The 23,002-nt window shown below is 43.0% G+C and overlaps 1 protein-coding gene across 4 annotated transcripts in view; it reads right to left on the reverse strand.

The window, feature by feature from the left end:
- Positions 1–770: 770 nt before the first annotated feature.
- cd276 (CD276 molecule) overlaps positions 771–23,002 on the reverse strand; it is a 55,619-nt gene continuing 33,387 nt past the window's right edge. The window contains exons 5-9 of one of the 4 annotated variants that reach the window (XR_012963984.1): positions 19,299–19,436; positions 15,563–15,604; positions 11,227–11,265; positions 10,981–11,018; positions 771–1,659 (exon numbers count right to left, since the gene is read on the reverse strand). Coding sequence is in view for 2 of the 4 variants with exons in the window: in XM_076155759.1 (XP_076011874.1) it covers positions 11,243–11,265; positions 15,563–15,604; positions 19,299–19,436 (203 nt within the window). In the remaining 2 variants the exon portion in view is untranslated. Of the gene's footprint in view, positions 1,660–10,980; positions 11,022–11,226; positions 11,266–15,562; positions 15,605–19,298; positions 19,437–23,002 lie in introns of all 4 variants that reach the window. The other 3 variants (XR_012963983.1, XM_076155759.1, XM_076155760.1) reach the window with 3 other exon arrangements.

Raw genomic sequence — 23,002 nt, forward strand, 5'->3', positions numbered from 1 at the left:
TGAGGTCTTGGCATTTGCTCATCTTGCCTCACTGGAATGATTTTTCAATTTCTAATGTGTACATTCAGCAGCATCTAAAGACTCGGCTCCAGACAGAACCAGACCACCAATCTGCTGAATCTGCATCAGGTTTCTTTGTCATTCCAGGGATTTCTAGTGACACATTACTTATAACTCTAAAGTTTTTTTTGGACCTCTCTTGGCGACAAGAGTGGCATTTTCTTGCTTAAATCCCATGAGTCTTTTTTTCCAGGACCAGAATGAAAAAAACGAGAGCTACCCAGAGAAGGACCAACCAAATAAACCCCCTCTTTGAGCCTGAAGCCACTAATCTGTAATTTAATTTCGAGCGGGTGTCTGGCCCATGGAGGACACACAGCAAGGTCAAGGGCTACCGTAAAGAGAGATCTGTGCATTTAGGCACAACCTGGGGTTTGATCGGCAGCCTCATCCAGCTCAGGAGCAGTTTTAGGAACATGTTACCTTTACAAGTCAGACTAGACGTGATGTAGCTGTTTCACAAATGACAGCAAAAGAAATTAGAGAAAATCATTGTTGAAAAGAAAAGTCAAACATTTGGGATGACTTAGACATGATATCGGGCTACATTCACATTTTATATAGTTGGCAGGTAGTTCAACTAAAGTGGAAGGATGAATTTCAGCAGCATGGTTAATCCTGTAGGTAGAGAAATACTAATAAACTCAAACTTCTTCTGCTTGAATGAGCACAAAGGGGGCCAGGGACTGTGGCCAAAAATGATCAAGACAGTTTGACCACGTGTCTTTAATGTAAATAGGCACTGGGTTATCTGACAGAAATGGCTTTGGCATTCAAACATGTACGTACATACTGTATGGCACGAGGACTTAATCAAGTACCTGAAAAACAACCCAAAGAGTTAAAACAATCTACACAATCTCTGAACGGTGGCTGAGATAGTTTGAGTTCATTAAAAAACTACCTCTGACATATTAAGATGTCAGATCAGTGGGAGAATCAGATTGTATCCCGAGCACCATTTGGAGATTATTGGCACTTTAGCTGACATTCAATTTCAATCCCTTTCCGAGTTACTGAATATAAGATAGCGGCGCAAACTGACAGGTACAAGTCACTCTCAGCAGCAGACATTAATTAGCAAGTGCAGGATTAACAGGAGGGCCGAGCTCCCTCGCTGGCAGAGAGACAAGTGATGGCATCGTAGGCGGGGGTCATCTCTTTAAGTGTCTCACTTTCCAGACAGCGGACCTCTGGCACATGGCTCCTTCACAACCCGTACGCGGTGATGTCAGCGTCGGCGGGAGAGAGAGAGGATCCTGTCAAAATCCAGAGCTTCTCGTTTACATATCGCATTAAACACGACCCACTGGATGCATTCGCTCACTGCCGCCGTCCTCTTTCATGGACACAGAGTGATGAGGAGGAGAAGGGGGAGGGGGGGTGGTTTGGGGGAGGGTAAAATAGAATCACGGCACATGATGTGTTTATGTGTTTAGATGGAAAGTGGAGGGAAAGTCTTAGAGGGAGGATGATGGACTCATCTTCTGCTCGGCGAGGCTTTGACGTTCTGTAGGGGAAGCTGGAAATAGTCTCCTGGTTGATGGATAGGTGGAGTGGGATTACCCGCCAGACTCATCTCCTACCGACTGCATGGGCCTGCGAAAACACACACACACACACACACACACACACACACACACACACACACACACACACACACACACACACACACACACACACACACACACACACACACACACACACACACACACACACACACACACACACACACACACACACACACACACACACACACACACACACACACACACACACACACACACACCTCTATGTCAGACGCATCTTTGATCGGGCGATGCTTTTCTTTAGATCACACACTAATGCTGGGGAGAAAAGAAAAAGTTTTCTGTATCATTTAACAATTTGAATTAACTTAGGTGGAATTGAATTATGTCGCATTGAGCCTTCCTACTCCCAAGATTTTAATAGCTTTATAGTTTACTCTAATTGGAGGTTCAGTTTACATTAATACATAATTCAAATCAGTCTGCAGCACCTGCGGTCTTAAATTAAATACATGCACTAGCAAATTAGGACAGATCATTTCATATTTATTCCTGCTATTCAATCCAAAATAAAAACATGTATTCTCAGTGCTGTGCTGGTGGAGCTGCTGCCCGTTCTTATGTGTGTCATAAAGGCCTTTGTTGTATCTTACTAAAGCTGTCATTATAATGCTTTTCTTCTGATTTAACGTGAATGTCAGTGACCTTGTGTACTTAGCAAGCAGATGTTTGAAGCCTATGCTGTCACTTACAGGATACTCAACAATAACAGTTCTGTTAAGAAGCTTCTCCTACCTCTTAATTGACTCTCATTATCATCCCTTTATTGCATTTTACACTTGACAGGCCAGTGTGATATGCATAAATCTGAAATGAAACCCAACAGGACTTTCTGGCAGTTTCCAAATGTCAAAGCAAAAGTGCCACAGTTATAAAGTACATCATTCTAAATGCTATGAATCTTCGGAAATTCCAAAGCACTCTGCAAGAATGCCTGTTTTATAAAGCAGCACTGAATTAAGAATGTACTTTGGCTTCTATTTGTTCCCTGTCAGATTGCAATCTGGGTTGCCAACTTATCCATCACCCAAATGAGAACAACACAGTATTTTACACCTGCACTCTCGTCAGACACCGACCTCTCTGCCCTCTACAAATATATACAAATGTGTACTTCCATGTTACTCAGTACTGTAAAGAGAAGTGGTTTCGCTCTTTGAGTGTAGGCGTTGGGGTAAAATGTAACATGAGGGTCTGAAGCAGAGCTAAGCAGAAGCTACGAAAGCACCAAGGAGAGGGCCGGACCGAGAGCATGTTTTCTGTGATTGTTAACACTGACAACTGAAAAAGTTAACTTCATCCCAAGTGTTAAACGAATAGATTCTCATGACTGCGCCATTCCCCAACATGGACGCCTGAGATGCGGGTTGATGGACAGATTCATTTACAGAAGAAACAGGAGATTGCACACTAATTTAACTGGGCTATAGGTGATTGTTTATGTGAAAGACACAGCAGCGGAGTGGATTGATTTTAATGAACCATTGTATATGCACAATATATTCATTTCTCTCCTCATTTGCATTGAAATGTAAGTGCCATATTTAATTTTACCCCCTGGTAACGTTGCCTTTTTATTCATTTATTCACACCCCCCAAAAAAAGAGGCAGATCTGCTTTCTGACACTAACAGAAACAATTGACGGCAAACTGTCACAGAAATTGTTAAAAGACAAACAAGCATGAGACTATTCATGGAAATTCATGGAAATAACCTTGAGGAAGAAGTCTGGATAATGATGATGTCACAGATAAACCCTGGCGATTCTTAAAGATAGCAACCAGATTATCAATATTCTGCCGGTCACGACCGGATTTTCATTTAGAAAGCGGAAATGGGTCATTTTGCTTCATCCCGAACGTTCACACACACACACACACACTGACCAAGCCGCTGCTGTGCTCATGTCTCCATGACGGTGACTGGAGAGTTCCTGCACATTTTCTGTTTATGTCAGGAGGACAAACAGGAAACACTGCAGAATATCACATTGCAATAGATAAGGCAACATACATTTGTAGAGAGAGCTTGAATCAGGGGTGTAATAAGTCACACTGTCACCACTCTCCTCTGACCTCATACCTGTGTTTACCCCCTCCCTCTCTTTTAGTATGGCTGAAGTGCCCCCATCTCCAACCTCTCTCCCAAAACCCTCCTGCAGCCCCCCTGGTGTTAATTATAAGACTTCTCCCCCTCGGGCCTGGGCGGGACGTGGAAGTGCATTAATCTTGATTCTTCACTTCAGTCTAAAGGATCGTTTGAAGAGACTCCTGTGGTAAACCCCCAAAGGCGAAGTGACTCAGTACCCGGACAAGGGTAAAAGGAAAGAGACGCTCTTTATTCGACTCACACTGGGAAGCCGGCCAGCTCAATAGCCAAGTAAATCACTCGCCCTATACCACTTATATTCTCAGCATGTTAATCTGGCGGAATATTTCCGAGTCGCACGTGATGACATGCCAAATAAATGACCGTCTTCCCGCCTGTGTTGTGATTTATCCATTTCTTTCCTGATGCAGCGTGAAGGTGAGTGTCACCTCATAAAACTGACTGAACTCAGAGGGGAGAAACACAAAAGGAAAGGAGCATGTGGACAATGGTTCTGGCACCCAAGTTTGCATTCAACCACAATACTTCAACCCAATGGAAATCATTGGATGGATGATGGGTGACACGCACCTATAGGAGACATCGGTTGACATAATAGTTCTTTCTTGGACATCGCAAATCCGTCCCTACACCTTTTCCTCTACTCTTGCACCTGGACTTTCACTGCGATATTAAAGAAAGGATCCTGCATCTACAGAAAGGCTGATGTGCCCCCAGTCAGACCGCCGCTTCCCTTTATTAGCGCAATATTTCCCCCACTTCTGTTGATCAGTGTCATTTCCACACTTTACATTATTTCCCATGTTGGCTATGCAGTGAATGCTGACAGCGGGCAGTCTGCAGCGGGCAGTAAAGAGCAATATGCAAATTATTGTTGGAAATCTTGCGATCGGACTTTTTCCACACAGCCGTTGTAAAGATGAAGTTTTGGGGGAGCGGGATCTTTCCCGTGTGTGCAATGATGCCTAAGTGAAATGGACTGGAGTGAACACACACGAAGAGCAATATTCACAGACCTGCAGACTGAGGGGGAAATCTTAAACTGCGAGTCGTTTAGAGGGTAAGGCAGCTGCGGCCGTGGATATACGTTCAAGCTGTGTGGCTGAGAATATGTGTGTGTTTGAGCGGTGTTTATGATGAAAACAATAAAAGTAACAACATTTCTTATATTGAATCGTATTCTATAGATTGTATTAAACAATTTGATGTTCTGATGTTGGAAAGAATGGAAAACCCAAAACATTTGGATGGAAATATTTAAATTACATAATTCCTGCATAACTTTTGACGGATAACTTGATCCTACTTTCACAGAAACATACGTAACCTCCCTCAATGTGAGCATGTGCATGTTTGGGTGATATAAATTACATGTTGCTGTACAATAAGCCACATGTTTTGTATCGTCATGTCACAGGAATTCTGCTGTGCTCAACATTCAGAGTTTGATAGACGTCTTTTGTAAGCCGCAGCCGAGTCCCATTCTATGCGCACAGATTCAGACATTGTGTTGCTATCAACAATAACAGCAGATACTCGGCATTACTTCAGCTCGGAAGGAACTATGATTGTGTCTGGAGCTGGAGCTGGTAGAAGTGTCGGTGACCAGAATGAGTGACGGCTGCTAATTGATTCTAATATGATATGACAAAAGCCCTGGCCTGGTGACCACACACTTCACAAACCGTGTCATCACCCCGGCGCATTAAATTGCCCACGATATCGACACAAAGTATGCAATCTGCTGCATTAGCTCAAGTGCAAAGTGCCCATTGTTTTCACGAGCCGGCCTTTCTTCCTGTTGGAAAGAGTTTCCATTGTGCAACGTGATATGCAGATTTACTTTGAGCACAGAGACTTATACAATGTTCACATACCCTCCAAGAATATACGCCTGTGTGCATTGATACTGCCTATTCTTATTATCAGGATAATCACTTTTAATCAAGCAGGAATAATGCATTACTAAGCTCGTTAGGGCCCATTCTGCCTGGGCTTTTTATTCTCTATACATTGACTGCAAAGCTTGGCATTACAATGTCCCACATTTGTGTACTTCCGCTTGTGTGTGCGTGTGTTTCTCAAAACATTACGACACCACTAATCTTGTACACAGTCTCTCATCTGCATTATGACTAATCTATAGTAGTTAATTGAGCCCACAGGCAGTTAGTTTCAATGAAAGCCCCTGTGCTTTTCTGGCAAAAACAGGAGGAAAAGAGCTCTCTGGAGGAGCCGGCTCGCTGTTGAGCGGCAAACAGAGCAGAACTCCTGCCGTGTTCATTAGCTGTCATTGATCAGTGATTCAGTCACTGTGGAACACCAGCCACTGCACAAATATCACCGTTTTCATGACCCAAAAAAAAAAGTGGAGCCAGTGCTGTATTTTTCTTGTCGCATTTCAATTTTCCGTGAGCAGTATTCAGAGATTGAGACGCACAATTTTTCAAATTTGCGATCAAGTGGCTCATCAGTGCTCCGGCCTGTTCCACTGCGGGATTTGCACCGTACAATCAGGCTGCAAGGAACAAGAAAGAAGAAAGAAACAGCCGAGACAAACGCATAAATAATGCAGTAGAGCAGTAAGGCAATCTCTAGTACGGGACACCCAACATGTCCCCAGAGAGAGTCCAACATAAACGCCCTGTCCGACATCATCAACATCTGCTGGATCCTCACCCTGCAAATACAGGGGCCACACAAACCCAAGGAGCTCCTCTGCTAGTTTTCCCCCTTTTCCCACTTACTAAAACAATGATCAGTGTCTCATCAGAGACAACTGACGCCTTCACACACTCACCTCTCATCTAGTCTCATCTCATCTACTCTCAACAGCTGGAATTGGCTGCAGCGGCTTTTTAAAAACACACAAAACACAGAAAAAGTCATAACTCACTCCGATTTGCTCCTTGTAATCTCATTCCCTTCTTAGATTGAACTCCTCAAGGTGACATTCTATCTCTACTTACAAACATATGACAGAGCTAGGAATGCACTCCTGGGTTAATGGTGGCAGCTTCAGTAGTTATTGACAAAATCTTACTGCTGAGTCTCTGTTAACATCAGTTGATAGCAATTTTTACCATTGGCCTTGTTTGGTTTCAGAGTCAACGATGTAATCAAACTATTCTATTTAAGGTCATAGAACTGACAGCAAGGTTAAACCATCAAGCTCATATTCTCATTATGGATCGTGTGCTCCAGGGGCTTTGACTCCACCCCAGCTTGCTTTCAATGATGTCACCGATACCGTGGAATGATGCAATCTCTGTTTAAAGAGAATATTACCGCACATTTATTTTCCATATTTGACTGTTGTGAATGCTGACAGTACAGTAATGGTGAAGTGACACGAAACTGAATCTAGCCCGAGAACCTAACGCATCAAAAATCTTCATTGGGAATTAGAATTAAAATACAGAGGCCAAATTTCCGTCAAGGTGACACAGCAGAGGGCACAGGCGATAGATGCGAAACATTATGAATGCCTCCCATATATGTTTATTTAATAATTCTTCCATTTTAATCATTTCATACCGTTCCGTGCATAACATTTATAACGCAACGCTGCAGAGGAGAGTCTGCTGCAGATGCCGTTTGCTGCGTTATCTGCAGTCGGTGGCGAGAGACAAAGTAATAAACAGGCGTATCAATAAGGCAAAGGTTTATGAAAACAGAACGTCCCATGACACTAAAACAAGTCAATTATTTGCAGTGTGCTGCTTTATTAAATAAGATACGGTGCACTCTGCATAAATGCATTAATCGATAACAAAACTGCCAAGCATATTAGAATAATTGATCCAGGGTGATTTAGCAGCAAAGGGGTCTAGGGGCTCGCAGGATATTACCTAGCAATAACAGTCTGTGTGAAGGTCAGTGGATACTATAGTTATGACAAATGTCCTCTCTTTGACTCCTACTGGCTGGACTTTATTTTAGCTAGTTACAGGAAATTACTTTCTGCTCCCTCCATCATCTTCTATTCACTCTGCATGCTATAGGTTTATGGCAATGGCCAATCAGGGTGTAATAAAAACAAGCTATAACTGCCCAACCTTGTAATAAAAAGTATTCATGCCACTGACAGCAAACTGCTGGTTATTACAGTCGCAGTCAGAGTTACAGTGAAACACCGACACAATACAGGTCCGGTGTGGGTGCGTGCTGATGTAAGACGGCTGTGAAGTAACATCAGCCGGTTTACTTTTCTAATACAGGGCTTAGATGTTCCTTATTAGCAGACCTAAACACAGGGAAGCATTCATCCACTTTCAGCTGAGTGGAATAATTTGTTTCTATTTTCAGAGATAGGAACGACCAACTGCACTGTGCTGTTATCACTCCAGCGCCGCGGTGGCAAAACCTTTCCGTAACAGACAAATCAACATTGATCGAGCGCCATTTCGAAGACATCAGCATCTAAAATCAAGTCGTCTGTATCACAGGGAGAGAGAAACTAACTTTAAAACAAATCTCCCCAGCTGCTCATTGTTAAGCATGGCTTTCCTAAAATAGCATCACAGTTCTGCGCTTTCCTGGCCTATTGTCTACACGCTGCGGCCAGGGAGGGAGATGAAGCTTGAAACAGGATGACCACGGCTAATTGGGAATGAGGCCAGCCTTGGGGAGATTCCATTTCTCTCCCTGAGGGCCCAAGGGTCTTGACTGTAACAGCACAAGGGTTTCCATCACTATAGGAGACTCCTGCCTACAACTGTATTACTGCTGCTCCTCCCTGGTCCCATGACACCACAGTGTCGACATCAGAAATAGGGCACACAGCTACACAATAATGAGAGACAAGCATTGGATACCCTTTAAGCATCCAGCTAGGGGAACTCTCTTCAGTGAGAGTCTTGGGGCTTCTTTGGCATTCTTTCCTATCGCCACAATCTCACGATAACAAACAAACCATCCATGGACAAGTGTTGAACCCAGGGACCTGCTGGGATGCAGCAAGGCCGATAAGAGGGCAAATATTACTCGTGTGCGTGTGAGAACTGTGAAGGTGTAACAGATCAAAAACAACTAGGTACTCTATGTTCAAACATACGGCATCATTCCCCTGCTGGCTGGATCCTAATAAAACACACTGAGGCGTGAACCATATCATATCAACCCAGATTTATCTGTGTTCTCAGCCGAGCTCTGGTGTTGTTTCCGTTGAGAAGGAACCTCTGAAAGATTTCAGCCAATGACATACTGGGCAAGCAGCAGGGGTTTTATGTTGTTGTTGTTGAGGCTTTGTGTGTTTTATTTATTTACATGAAACAAGCAGCTAAAACCTTTTTTTTTGCTGCTCTTCCCCTTCATTATTTTATACTCCTGCTTAACTTTCTAAAACATTTCTTGGCACTGCTTTTGAAGTTTTCCCCATCTCGTTGATACCTCCTGGAACACTGTCTTGTTATGCATCGGCCCTGGGCAGTAATGAGCGTCTGTGTCTTGTCCGCCACCCGGTTCTATTATTTTCAGTGCTGTACGATAAAAACTGTAAAACCTTAAAGTTAGGAAACTGATCATCTGCCTCTCACTGGTTACGATGACCTGTGTCAGCCAATCAGGGGGCCTCAAAGTGAGTACTGCGTGACCTGGAGTCAACCAAGAACCCAGTTGCACTACAGAAATATTCTGTGAGTAGACCAACCAAAAGCTGAAAGAGAGCTGGAATGGAATGGCAAATGGAAGAAAGAATACCATGTAACATTTACAATCAGTGAACAATAAGCATAAAACCTCCTGTTCAGTATAAACCTCAGCAAAATCACAACAAAGAGAAAGTCAGCCACTTCCTCACCATGAAAGACATCACACAGAACGTCATGAATGAGCACTGTCATAGATCCACAGTTCTTTGTCATGGGGTGGTACTGTTGAGGCCCCTCACTCAGGTGATGATTGTTCACCTTTGTCTGTGTTGCAAATTACTGAATGCGGCACAGAGGATATTTTTTTCAAAATCAGGCGGGAGGTTAGCAACTGCCCCAGTCAAGCAAGTAAGCAAGATCATCAGGTCTAGCAGTGTCGCTGTCCATGGTGCTGAAACTGCTATCTTAGCCTCCTTCCACCTCCACTGGGGAGCCATACACATACAGTACATACACAATACCTTGTTGTTCTACTCAAGATGTATTTTTACACCAAAACTTAGTTAGTATGTTGCCGAAATTATCCAGTGTGCGTTATTTACCAACACTGATGATTTAAGCGAGCACAGGGGCATTAAAGGTAATTTGTATAACAACAGAGCGTCAAAGTGTCTCTTCACAACACTGTCCCCTTGACCGAGGGAACAATATTTATGAAAAATCAATCCGGTAGATTTTAGGTCACTCTGAGAACATTTAGCCTTCTAGACAAGCTCATGCTGTGAGTACATTCTTCTTCCTCTACTTGAAAAAAATAGTTTTCAATAAGCCAAGTTTACAGCTGTTTCTCCCAGCCACTATAAAGCAGGGACAGTTTCTTCTCCCACAGTGGTCAAACAGCAATAACAATTCTGTTCTTACAATCCATTTGAATGGATCTCCATTCCTTCCTCCCATATTTTTTGCAGTTCTACATAAGAATGCCCTAAATACATAATGCATAAACCAAAACACTCAAGTTTTCAGCTGTGCTGCTTTTCTGTCATTTTGCAGGTGCAAAACCAAACTAAATACAGAGAAACCTTATGTGACTCATTTGATACTTATTCTTTTTTTAATGTGAATAAAATTTCATTTCAGCAATGGATGACTGTGAAAACTATTTTTTATGGAATGTACTTTGCTGATCACTTGAGTGTCTGGAGTGATCATGGATGTCAACTGTAAGCCAAACGAGTCACTCTTTGAACATCACAACCCCTTTGGATGAGTCATTAATGAACACTCACAATGAATATAAATGAATACCCTGAGATAATGCAAGAACAGAAGTGAGCTTACCTATTAACATTCACATTTTATTTTTTCCTGCCCATGAATGCTGGTCATATTTGAATGATTTATGCAACTTTAAAAACAGATATTTTGCAGGACCTAACAGTGCCAACAGAGCAGGGTGCATCCATTTAATAGCAGCAAAATTTCCCTGCATGCATTCCAGGTTAAATGAAATTGATTTGTCTTATTAACGTGTAACCCTGTGATTCATGGAATCAAAATGTCAACACTTGGTCTGACCCCAGCTGTCTCCTGAATGAGCGCAGCCTGGCCTCGTTACAGCAGCACTTACCCGTGTCCTCTGGAGACACCGTGTCCTCAACAGCCTGACTGCTGAGAGTACCAGGTAATCATGATAAAAAAAACAAAAAAAAACACTTGAGCTATAATTAAAATCAAAGGTATATATAACACACACACACACACACACACACACACACACACACACACACACACACACACACACACACACACACACACACACACACACACACACACACACACACACACACACACACAGACACACAGACATACTCACTCTTATGATGTTGGTCTTAACTTTTCAGTGGTGTCATGGCTGAAAAGAGAGAAAAATGACAATGAATTCAAGAGCTCAATATCAAATAGATATCAAGCAAAATACAACAAGTAATGCAATGTAACATCTTCCCTCTCTTAGACCAAAGTGTTCTGAGTTTTCACAGATACCATCGTGTCCTTTCCTCCCTCTGTCCCCCCTCCCCTGCTCCATCGCCGCGCGCCAACCTTGCCATGGCTAACAGGAAGCAGAGGGCACAGCGCTTTATTTAATTAGCCACAGCAGCTGAGTGCTCATGTGGAACCAAACAGGGGGAGCAGATTGGAGTAGTGAGATGGATAGGCACTCTCCCACCAGGCCTCAGTTGTGCTGTCAGAGGAGCGTAGATTACATGACAGAAGGGAGAGTGGAGGGTGGATGGCGGGGATGTAGATGGGAGTCTCTGCAGTGGACTCGTCCCAGGGAAACATTGCCTCCCCTCCTCTCACAAAGGCTCTTCCTCTAGTATGCAAACTAGTCGGATATGGGGACGGACCTGATGTTGTGATGTGCAGGGCTGGACAGGCTGTGTTGATTAACTGTGACAACGTCCCTTATTCCAAATGATTGAGGAGCTGCTATTTTTCTTCTATCTTGTTTATGCTGACAGTGATCAGGTGGCCTTTTCCTCAGGGAGCAGCAGATTAACCTCTGAGAGGCTGCAGACGTATCTCAGGGTGCCGCTCGCTCTTGATGAGACTCTTCTAAAAGTCGAGGCAGAGGAGCGATGAGAGGAAAAAACGAAGCCAAGAAACTGGCCATCTCTTTTGTAAAGTCAAAAAAAGTAGAAATAATAAGTGGAACCATGGAGCAGGATGTGTCGTTGGGAAAATAATTAGAGGATTCTGTGTAATGTATGTACCCTATAGGATGAATGTGATGAGAGGCTTGTACCATTTCTGCTTCAGGTGTTCCTTCTCCTTCAACACCAAAACATCCTCTCTCGGGGTTTACACACAGTAGTAAACATGTAGCTCACTCCACCGTGCTGAACCAGCACGGAAAACGAGTGTAGCAATTTCAGTGTGTGTGTGTATGTGTGTGTGCAAATACTATGCAGGGAGCTCTTTTAATTAGTGCTCTTGAAGTTATCCAGTGACCCACATCTTGTAATGAAGGCAACATGAATGTTCTATTTACATATCTTTAGTCAGTAATGTGTGACCGTTGGGAGAGCCCTGTGGCAGTTTGTTGTGCCAGTGAAAAGGGAGAGCATGTTGAGCCGAGCTGCACGGGGACGCGTTCTAATGCCCTCTCGCTCCTTACTGTAGCAACGTGGAGAGGGGTTAGTGATCTGTCGCCGTGTCAAACTGGTTTATGTGAAAAGGACATATGAGCGATATAGTATAAGACGCGGTCTGGTCAGGCTTTACATTTTATTTTTAAGAAATGTTGTTAGGTTTGCGTTGTTACAACCTGAACTTGAATTTCTATGCTGATAAATATGTGAACCAAACTAAGCGAGTTAAAGGCACAACCAGTGAGCTACATGGAAATAGTAAGGTTGGCCCCAATTGACAACCACAAGTTGGGAGTTTTAAACAAACAACAGCGGCATTCATTCAATTGTTCAATTTCCGTCATGCACACGACTTGATGGTTAAATGGAAAAGCAGAGCGAGAGAGAGCGAGAGAGCGAGAGAGAGAGAGTGTGAGTGAGTGAGTGAGTGAGTGAGTGAGAGCGAGAGAGCACACCGTAACCACTTGAATGAACACTTTTTTTTATAGTACAGTAAAATCTAATGTATTGTATGTATAATGTGTTGCAGTCCCTGAGGAAATAAAAAAGATCAAGGTCGAGGAAGCTGCAGACGTCCCTGTGGACATCTTTAGCTGCTCATCTGCTTGACATAATACGCCTTGATTCTCTTGAGGCACGCGAGGTAAAGATTGTGGTCTTAGAGCGTGTAAGGTGTTGTACTTCCATTGATATGTGAATAACCTAATAGATGGGACACAGGGGGAATATAATAAGCGCAAAGGTGACTTTGGCTGTGGTACAATTGTCCTTGTTTATCTCTATTGACTGGAGAAGTCACCTTTAGACAGCCTTAGCTAGCTAGCTTCTTTAGAGCCAGACATTTATGGTGATGAGCCACTAAGCTTGAGGTTTTAATGTGATTCTAGCCACAGCCATCCATCCTTCAGTGGCGGCCTTGGCATGGAGGATTCGGGAGGCAGCACAGGGTGGGCGTCCTCTGATCTATCAGCGTTATGAAGAATGAGTTTTCCTAACCTTCCACCTTCACAAGACCTTGCCTCAGTTAGGAGGGGTTAAACAAATTTCTACTTTCATCAACGATAGAAGAAAGAGCTAGGATTGTGCATTTTAATTGTGCTTGAAACACTCTGGGTCACCGAGTCTCTCCCAGGGGCGTTTGTTACTAAGGCCTGATTCCTTTAAGCGCAGGCGTTAGGGAGGCAGCGGCTAGCACACACAAAGTGGAGCCAGCTTCATCTCCGGCTAAACATCACATCATGCTCGGCTTACTGAACAGATTTAACAGAGCGGAGGTGGGGAGGTGAGGGAGGTGAGGGAGGCGAGGGCGGCAGCTGGCAACGATTGTGTGCGTAGCTCTGTGTGCGAATGCGTGTGATTTGATTTGATATGAGAGTGGAGGAACGTGTGCATTTCTAGATGTATGGCCATTTGCATGTGCGTGGATCCGTTCTCATGCAGTGTGTATGTCGGTATATGTGTCTGTGTTTGTGTGAGACAGAGCTAGAGAGAGAGAGAGAGAGGGAGAGAGAGGGAGACAGAGAGAGATCATACTGCTTTACCACCTGCAGGTCGGTGCTGAATTTGAGCAACACTGTATGCTAAACATTATTTGCAGTCTACTGCTGTAAAGGCAACAAAAGGAGCCTCACCCTTTGCAAATGAACGAGCCTGGGTCCCTGGTTATCACAGGTTATTGTTCCAATCAGGCTGGGTTTGAAAGAGAATGCACACTCTCCTTTGGACAGCTCATTAAGATAACACACAAACGTAGCTCCCCATCATCCTGCGTTTATTAAAGTGGGCCTCATTTCAGCTCCTTTGTCTCAAACAGGAACCTCTGGCTTTGTCAGTGCAATTGGAGCCAGATGGTAAAACAAAGCTGCCTGTCTCGAGTGCTTACAGAATGATCTCAAAAGGCTGCGCCATTAGCTTGACTTCACCAGTTCACCACCCACAACATCCACCTGGACGAACCAGGTGCACACATGGCGGCGAGAGCGAGCGCGAGGGCGCGGCGAGTCGCTGCCCAGACGTGCGGGCACATTTTAATCTTTCCGATCTAATCCCCATCACCCAGATCCTTCAACTAAAGCTGAACTATTAAGCCCGGCTAGGTGTGAGATGGCTGACCGTGCTCCTGGCTGCACAAGCTCCTCGCTGAAACATTTATGAGAGCGGCATTAGCGAATAAAAGTCATTGTCCCCCTTGACTCGCAGACTTTCCTTCACCTCTCAGCTTATTAAAATCACATGGTATTAACTTTGCCGTTCACAGAGAGGCTAAATAATTCAATCAGACTAAAGATGGAGTCAAATGAATAACTCTTAATGACATTAATGCTTGAGGGAGAACTGCTCAGAGCTGTGAGGGCTAGTTACCAAGGCTGGTCAGGCAGAGGCAGCCTGCTCTGCTTGCTAATAGCAAAATTAATTCTGGACTCGTGAGCACGTTCTCATACTAAGCAAAATGTCACATCACTCTCATCAGAATAAAAAAGCTCACACATTAATACTTCACCTTGATTCAGTAGCATACTCTCATTAAAATGCTTAAATGAAGTACTGAGCTGAACAAATGAGATTGTCCACGTGTAAAAGAAAATGAATGGTCCTGTTTGGAGGTGTGGAGGCACTGTTGCAAGTAATTACATCAACCAGCTAAATTTGGATAATATTTGTAGACGGGTTGCTGACCAGAGCCTGTATGGGGAGGAAGGTTTTGACCCTGACCTGAACTTGTGATCGTAAGTGCTCTCAAATGTCCCACAACTTTGTCTAACCTGAAGAAACTGAATGTAATACTGCAAATAATCCCCATTTTACCTCATGTATCAATAATCTCATGACAATTTTTTTCTGTAATTGTGAGAGAACATAGCTATCTTTTGTTTGTATTTTGATTACATGACGCTGTTACATGCATCCAGTTGCTCCCCGAGCCTGAAATGAGGTCTGAATCCACCTGAGCCTGACGTGAAACAGTCAGGTCCTGTCAGGTTGGGACAGTCACGTCAAACACACACACAGGAGCTGAGGTGAGACAGATGAACACCGGAGAGGACTTTATGTGCTGACCTGTCTTTGACTCCTCTTCCTCCAGCTCCTTACCCTCTTCAGCTGTGGGAAGAAAGAAAGAGTCATTATCAGTGAGAGACATCAGCCAGAAACAGATGCACAAGTCACACACACACACCTATGCTCAGTCATAGGACAGGTTGTTATAGGAGAGCCGGTGTAATGATGAAGCTCTGCACAATGGTTACCCACCCGCCACACACAAACACAAACACACACACACATAGACCCACACACACTGACCACCAACACCAACTCTGGTCCTTTCACAAAGACAGTAATCACATTAGGCTGTAGCTGCTAGCCCATTGAAAATCCACTGTCAACAGAGTGAGGCAGGCGGCCCGATAATGGCTGTCACTCTCACACACACACACACACACACACACACACACACACACACACACACACACACACACACACACACACACACACACACACACACACACACACACACACACACACACACACACACACACACACACACACACACACACACACACACACACACACTGCATCCCAGCTAAAAATAGACCACAGAGTATCCATGTGGCAAATATTAATTATATGACAGAATCTTCACTCAAATTGGGTTTGAGAGCCACCACTTAGTGCCTGACTCTTAAAGCTTGCTTAGATTAAACTGCTAATTGAACAAAATTAAATGTCAAGGCAATATGATTTGTTTGCGTGTATTCCCATGTTTGCTTTGACAGCAGTTTATAATCCTGTGGGGGTAAAATGTTGCAGCAGCGTGATGTGAGAAGATTTTACCAGCCTCATAAAGACTTTTAGGCTTTTAGAATTGTATTGAGTTCAAATTCAAAAAGTGACATTGTACATGTAGGTTATCATTAGTTTATGATTCATTCAAAGCTTTTTGATCCCTCTGCTATTGGCATTTCTATCTAATAGAATAGAATAAAGTATAATGGAAGCACATTGCATTCACTAAAGAAAAAATACACTGTGACTTCAGGATCTAATTTTCATGCCATACGCAGCCTAATTAGGAGAAAGGTGACTGAGGTCTTAGTTAATGGAAGATGCGGTGTTAGAAAGCAATATATGAAAGATGTGTATATGTTTTGTCCATCTCATTTAAACACACAAGGGGAGAGAGGATAGGAAGTCACACAGAATGCACAAAGAATGACACCTTCAGCTTTACCTTATCTTCCGTCTGACCCAGGTTTTACGTTCTTGTGCAAGCAATGTTCAGATTTCCCTGTTTTGTGATTAAGGCATGAATGAATTAATGGCATTTTGTGTTTTAGCAGAGCGAACATGAAGCTTTGTGTAATCAGAGTGTGAGGAGATAATGCCAGGTGAGGAAACACATCTGGAGGTGCATACACACGCATAAGTAAATCAATTTGCAAAAGCATAATCTGTTACGTGGATTTTGTTTATGACAATGGAATAAAGCTAAACTTATAACGTGTACATTAAGGTTAAGGTGCTGCGTGTTTCTCTTTACAGTGATGGGCGTTGAGTCTCGGGCAGTGGTGGGATGAATGACCCACAGCAATATTACAAAAAAAACTGATTAGAGGGCCCAGTTGGAAAATTCTTGTAGCCTAGAAACAGCGGAACATTCTTCTCTAGAAACCCATTTGTATGGCCGGACATGAGGCTAAAAGACAGCAGGGTTCATGCTGCCTTGATACCAATTCTTATTTTTCCCTTTGAACATGAACTCCTGCTGACAAATACTGCTCATTTAAAACAAAACCTTACTGAAGGCTTTCTTTCACTTACATTTTTGAATAAATTTGAGTTTCTATTGGAGCTTGGACTAAAGTAAAGAACCACATGCACACTTCAATAATCAATTACAGAATTTAGTCAAAGGCGAAGAGAGAAAGCTTGTTAGACACAAGCTTGAAAACCCCCCGGGGAAACACACACACACACACACACACACACACACACACACACACACACACACACACACACACACACACACACACACACACACACACACACACACACACACACACACACACACACACACACACACACACACACACACAGCTTCATATATGACTTTCATCTTTGACACAAGGGAGATCCGTCCCATGTCACTAACACATGATCTCAAAGAGCACTTCTGATTAAATCACATGCTTATCTAAATGTAAAATGAGCTTTGCAGAAATGGAGCGCCGGCCCTGGATGGGGCAGTGAGAGCGTATGTTATATATGTAATACTAGCCATTATGAAAGGAAGGATGGGAGGGATGATGGGCCACGCTGGTGCTGAGATACAACCGGCACCACGTTTGATCTGAGCTTTCGCTTCCGACCGCAATGGCACCGGCTGCTGTGCTCCGTTAGGCTATGCGTTCCCGTGCTCCACATACATTATGACAGGGATGAAAAACGACTTACTCCCTTCTCCACTTGCTCTGACCCTTCCACTCTCGCTACCCAGATGCGAGGAAGGGAGAGTCAACTTCAATCTGGCCATAACCAGGAACATCATTAAAAGATAAGACAATCACAATTAGGCTGCACTTCCTTTTCCTGCCCTGCCCGCTGCCCCGGCAATGTGAATAGCAATGCTATTTTAAGCCCCATACACATCTGTATTCATACGATATCATTCTATCAGGAGTCTGTGTCGTACGCCACCGTTATTCGAGTTTATGCTTGAAAAACAGCAAAGACTGCAAAAACATTGCCGGCAGGGGACAGAATATAATTCAACATTTCAATAAGCCGGACAGTGGGCGACCACATTATCAGTCCTGTCCCTCGTCTTAAAGGTGCAAGCAGGAAGTCAGCTAGATATCCTATCCACTGAAAAAAAAAAGGGGCCCCTGCAACCCTGGGAGCCCTTTGCCCGTGGGAGGAACTGCATGATATTTCCCTCCTTCCATTTCATTTGATTTCATATGTTCTATGGAGCTATTTACTTTTTCCTCTGAGTCTGTGTCACTTCCATATTTATTTTTAAACCTCTGGGCCCTGGTGCAGACATTGGCTGACCTTTATTTAAATGTCTCAAACCACTCTGAGCGGATCTCATTACAGCAGAGCTGGTGGCTTTGTACTATCTATCTCATTTCCGAACTTTTTCTCTCTGCCATTGCGACAACGTTCATTTTCTTCCGCAATGCTAATTATTGGACTCGCGAAACGATGTTCTGTTCTCTGCGTGTGTGTGTGTTTTTCCCATCGCACAGCTATACACATTAAACCAGAACTCCCTCTGGATTATGAAGGTTCCTCAGGCAGTTCATCACTGGCCTCTGCACTCTATCTCTCTTAGTGTTGTTGTGACTCCCACATGATGTAACTCAATGCAGTAACACTTGTCATCGCTAGCCTGCTCTAAAGATTTTAAGGAGTCATTCTGCCTTTTAACGAGTGCGTCTCAGAAGGGTTATGAGAGCATCACAGATTAGAATCCATTCAAAAGGCTCTTGAAGTGTATACACAGTAGGCAAAAACAGGAAATCACTTCTGTGTTGTTGTTTAAGGTGGAATGAACAGCTCGTGTTGCTGAGGTTTAAGTATCATGACACCCCTAATATAGAGCAAAGTCCAAAAACATCTTTTCATCTGACCTTCAAAGTTTAGATATGGGTTTTTAAAAGCAAAGTAATCACCGTATCAAGTATCTTATATATTCAGTATAGTATCTTATTCTTATATATTCAGCGTTAAACGCGCAGACACTCAACCACGCCCCCCCATCCCTAATTTGACTGGCTAATTTTGCCCAGACCTTCTCTCCTGGCCTCCTCGCAGCTCTCCTTGATCTTCCTGCGGCACACAGCAGCCAAGGCGATGAGCAGTACCAGCAGACACACGGCCAGGCCAATAGTTACCCACAGAGCCACCGGAGGGAACGCGATGTTCTGACCTGAAGCAAAGGGCAGAGGGAGGGAGGAGAATGTCATTATTCACTCTTACACAGCTAAAATAGGAACGTCGCCCGCCACCGCCACCGCCAATAGACACTTAGCTGTTTCTGTTTGATGGAAAAAAAGAGGAAAAGTCTTGAATTAGCCAGCCTGCAGTATGACTAATACCTATTAATGATCCCCCTAACCATGCTCATTGCGGTCATCATTGTCACAGCCGCTGCATATCAGGTTTTAATACACACCCATTGCTATATGTGGAGTGATGCGTATATGAGCGTGTCCAATTAATATGCGCGAGTTGTTCAATTGAGTCCAGATGGCAGATTGCTTCCCAGTTGTAGAAGACTGTGTTGTCATTTCACTCAAGCAGCATTGGCAAGGCATTAAGTGGGTGTGGGTACAAACTGTCCCACCCCTCCGCCTTCTGGTATGCATAGCTCAGATGTGTGTAGTTGTGATATTTTTCCGCATTTAAATGATATATTTCGTTAATCCCAGTAATGTCATTATCACGCTGAGAGCATGAAACGCCAATATTCTAAATAGTATAACAAAAGGAAATGCAGTAAGTATTTCTATACGGTCCTAGATAAACATGTTTTCTTTGCAAGCACAATGACAGCAAATATCCCACTGACAGCACTAGACTAACATCATCACCCCCGGAGACAATTAGACATCAAAGTGAGTGACAGTATCTTGGCATGTTGGAAACTGATGAGGAGGAAAAAAAAAACTGGTCAACGGGACAAAAGAGATATCAGAAATGCGGCCAAATTTCCCTGGGGTATTGAAACTGAACAGAGAGGGAAGAAAAAGGAAACAGCGCAGCCACTAAATAGCTGTGAGCCTGGCAGTAGCACAAACAGGCCTTCTTTTAGAGCGTGCCCGCTGTGGGGAGATAATGAAATAAATAAATAAAACTAAAATTCAGAAAAATGACTGGCGTCGGGAAGAGGAAATGATGAAGCATCTGTAAGGACTTGGCATCTGCCGTCATAGCGTCCAGCCAAGATGGAGGTCAAATAGAGGCATCCTTTGGAGTTGTGAAGATGATCAATTCTCAGATGGAAATCCAGTCCATCTGATGTAGGGAAACAAACGTGCCAAATTGGTTCACGAAACATGGTCAGTGAAAGGCAACACTGGGTCGTAGAGGGGAGGAGGGTGTGGGTGGGTGTGTGTGTGTGTGTGTGCGTGTGTGTGTGTGTGATCACCAATGACAAAAAAGGGTCATTATTAACTGTAGAGCTGGTTTTTCTCTTTTCTACCTTCATTCTACTGTTATTTTTTAAAATGACGCTTTATGTTTTGTCCGGTCATAGATCACTTTATATGGTTACAATCGCTCAATGATTTTATGTCCCAAGTATAGCAACTGGTGAAGTGATATTGGTGTACATTATATGTTACAGATAATTCAGATCATCTCATTTTACGTACACCATATCCATTTCAACAATTCCCAGCAAGAAACGACTACAATATGTCTTGGGTATTGCTACTCCAAACCAGGATAAACAACCAAATGTCAGAGTGAAAGGAGAAAATCTGGAAAGTCAATCTTGTCATTTTGATAAAGCTGTGTGTGCCTCCCCAGGCTAGTCATGACTGATGATGCTGTGGCTTGCTGTCCACTGAGCCCTTAACTCTGCTCTATTTAAAGGATGACCAGAGTCAGTTTGCATTAACGCTAAAACCTCAAGCATGTATGAAGGAGCAATAATCACGCCCGATGTGTCCGCATCGCACCAAAAATCAGGAAAAGTCACAAATGCGTCCATCTCTATGTAATGAGTGAGGAAGATGCGGTGCTCTTTGTTTCCATTCTCTTTCTCACTTTCGTTTTTATGCTCACACCTTCCCACCGCGCTCTCTCTCTCCCTCAAGGCAGACTGATAAAGACAAATGCCATAGTCGGCTATCATTTCTACGCCATGGCCCAAAGGGCTGCAGGATCATATTTTTCTTTTTCTCTTGTTTGATGATGTGATTTTGTTTTCTTCAGAAATAGATTTGTCTCTAATGGCTCTGTTTACCTAGCCTCTCTTTCTCCTTTTTCCTATTCCCTTTGTGCTGGGGTAGGAGTGCATGGAGTGCTTTGGGCTACACTGTCACATTACCTGGAGTCTGCAGACTTCAGAGGTGCACCAAAAAGAGCAAACGTGTTTTATCCTAGAGCACAGATATGAGATTTTCTGAACAAAATACATGCTTAAAATCAGTGAAATCTGCATACATATTAGCATGTTACTTAATTAATTACTTGATGCTTGTATTGTAATTTGGGCAAAAATACAAGTAAGTAAGTGAATGGATTTGATAGGTCAGGTGGGCAAAATCATGCAATTGCTAAGAAATGCATGAAATTGGTGTTTTTAAGACAATCGCTTGTTTACATGTTTGAGTAAATAAAATATTACAAAAATACGATAGCAAAATCTAAGTCTGTCACTCAGATTACAATAATGTGAATTTATGACAAATTTGTTCTACTTGTGATGTATGTGTGATGAAAACAAAAAACTAATTATTGCCTCAATCAGAGTATAATCAAAGTTTTAACATGCGTGAAAATGTTCTGACTTTTGAAAGTGGAAAACCACAAGGGTCCAAAACAACCTGATGCAATACGAACCAACAATATCACAAAAACAGACCGACATTGCCTACACACACCACAGAGCCTCTATTTACATCATTGCACTCACGAGTGACACAAAACAATGACAGTTGAATGGTAAATTTAAAATGTATAGTGACAGCAGTATGGACAGTTAGAGTGCAAAAAAAAGTAATATAGAGACACTAGTTTCCAATTGTGGATATTTCATCACATAACAGGACAGATTTAAACAGTACCATTTAATTTAATTGGAGTCATTAAAGCTGATTTATTTATTACAGCAGTTATTTATAGCGACAGCACCAATCTGCAGGAGAAGTCTGAGACGAGACAGAAGTCTTCAGTTAAGGTGTCATTTTTGCATTTGTTTATCAACATTTTCTGGCAAGAAATGTCAGAAAACTGTTGCAGTAAAGAAAATATCACCTGCACTGTCTCTTTCGCACATATGTCGATTATTTTGGGGTAGCGGTGTTCATCCAAACCACAAAAAAAAAGAAAACTACCAATTTAATGTGTTGTTGGTGTAACAATAATAAGCTCACGTAGGACATGTAAGTGATGGTGATAAAGAGAAGAAGGTAGACAGGAAAAAGTGGTGTATCTGTGTTAATAATCTGCAAGGTGTTATTGTCCCTATGCAGTGTGAATTCAGTGCTGAGGTTCCATAAAGTCACAGGCCGCTGCTGTCTGGTCGTGCACAGATCTAATACATCACCAATAAGAGCAGCATGTGGACACACTGCCAGGAAAACATACACATGCAAAATATAATGCAATGCCAACATAACTGCCCTTTACTTTACTGCACGTTTTCCTATGAGGAGGACCATCATTTCCCTGTTGTTATGTTAGACTGTTGTATTGTATTACCCTGTTGTGCTATCCCCTGTAGATGTCTCTTGTTGAGCATCAGAACATTTATTTTTAAACTAA

This window comes from Genypterus blacodes, unplaced genomic scaffold (genome assembly GCF_046128005.1).
Source record: "Genypterus blacodes isolate CSIRO-AG114 ecotype Tasmania unplaced genomic scaffold, CSIRO-AGI_Gbla_v1 ptg000067l_1, whole genome shotgun sequence".
NCBI lineage: Eukaryota > Metazoa > Chordata > Actinopteri > Ophidiiformes > Ophidiidae > Genypterus > Genypterus blacodes.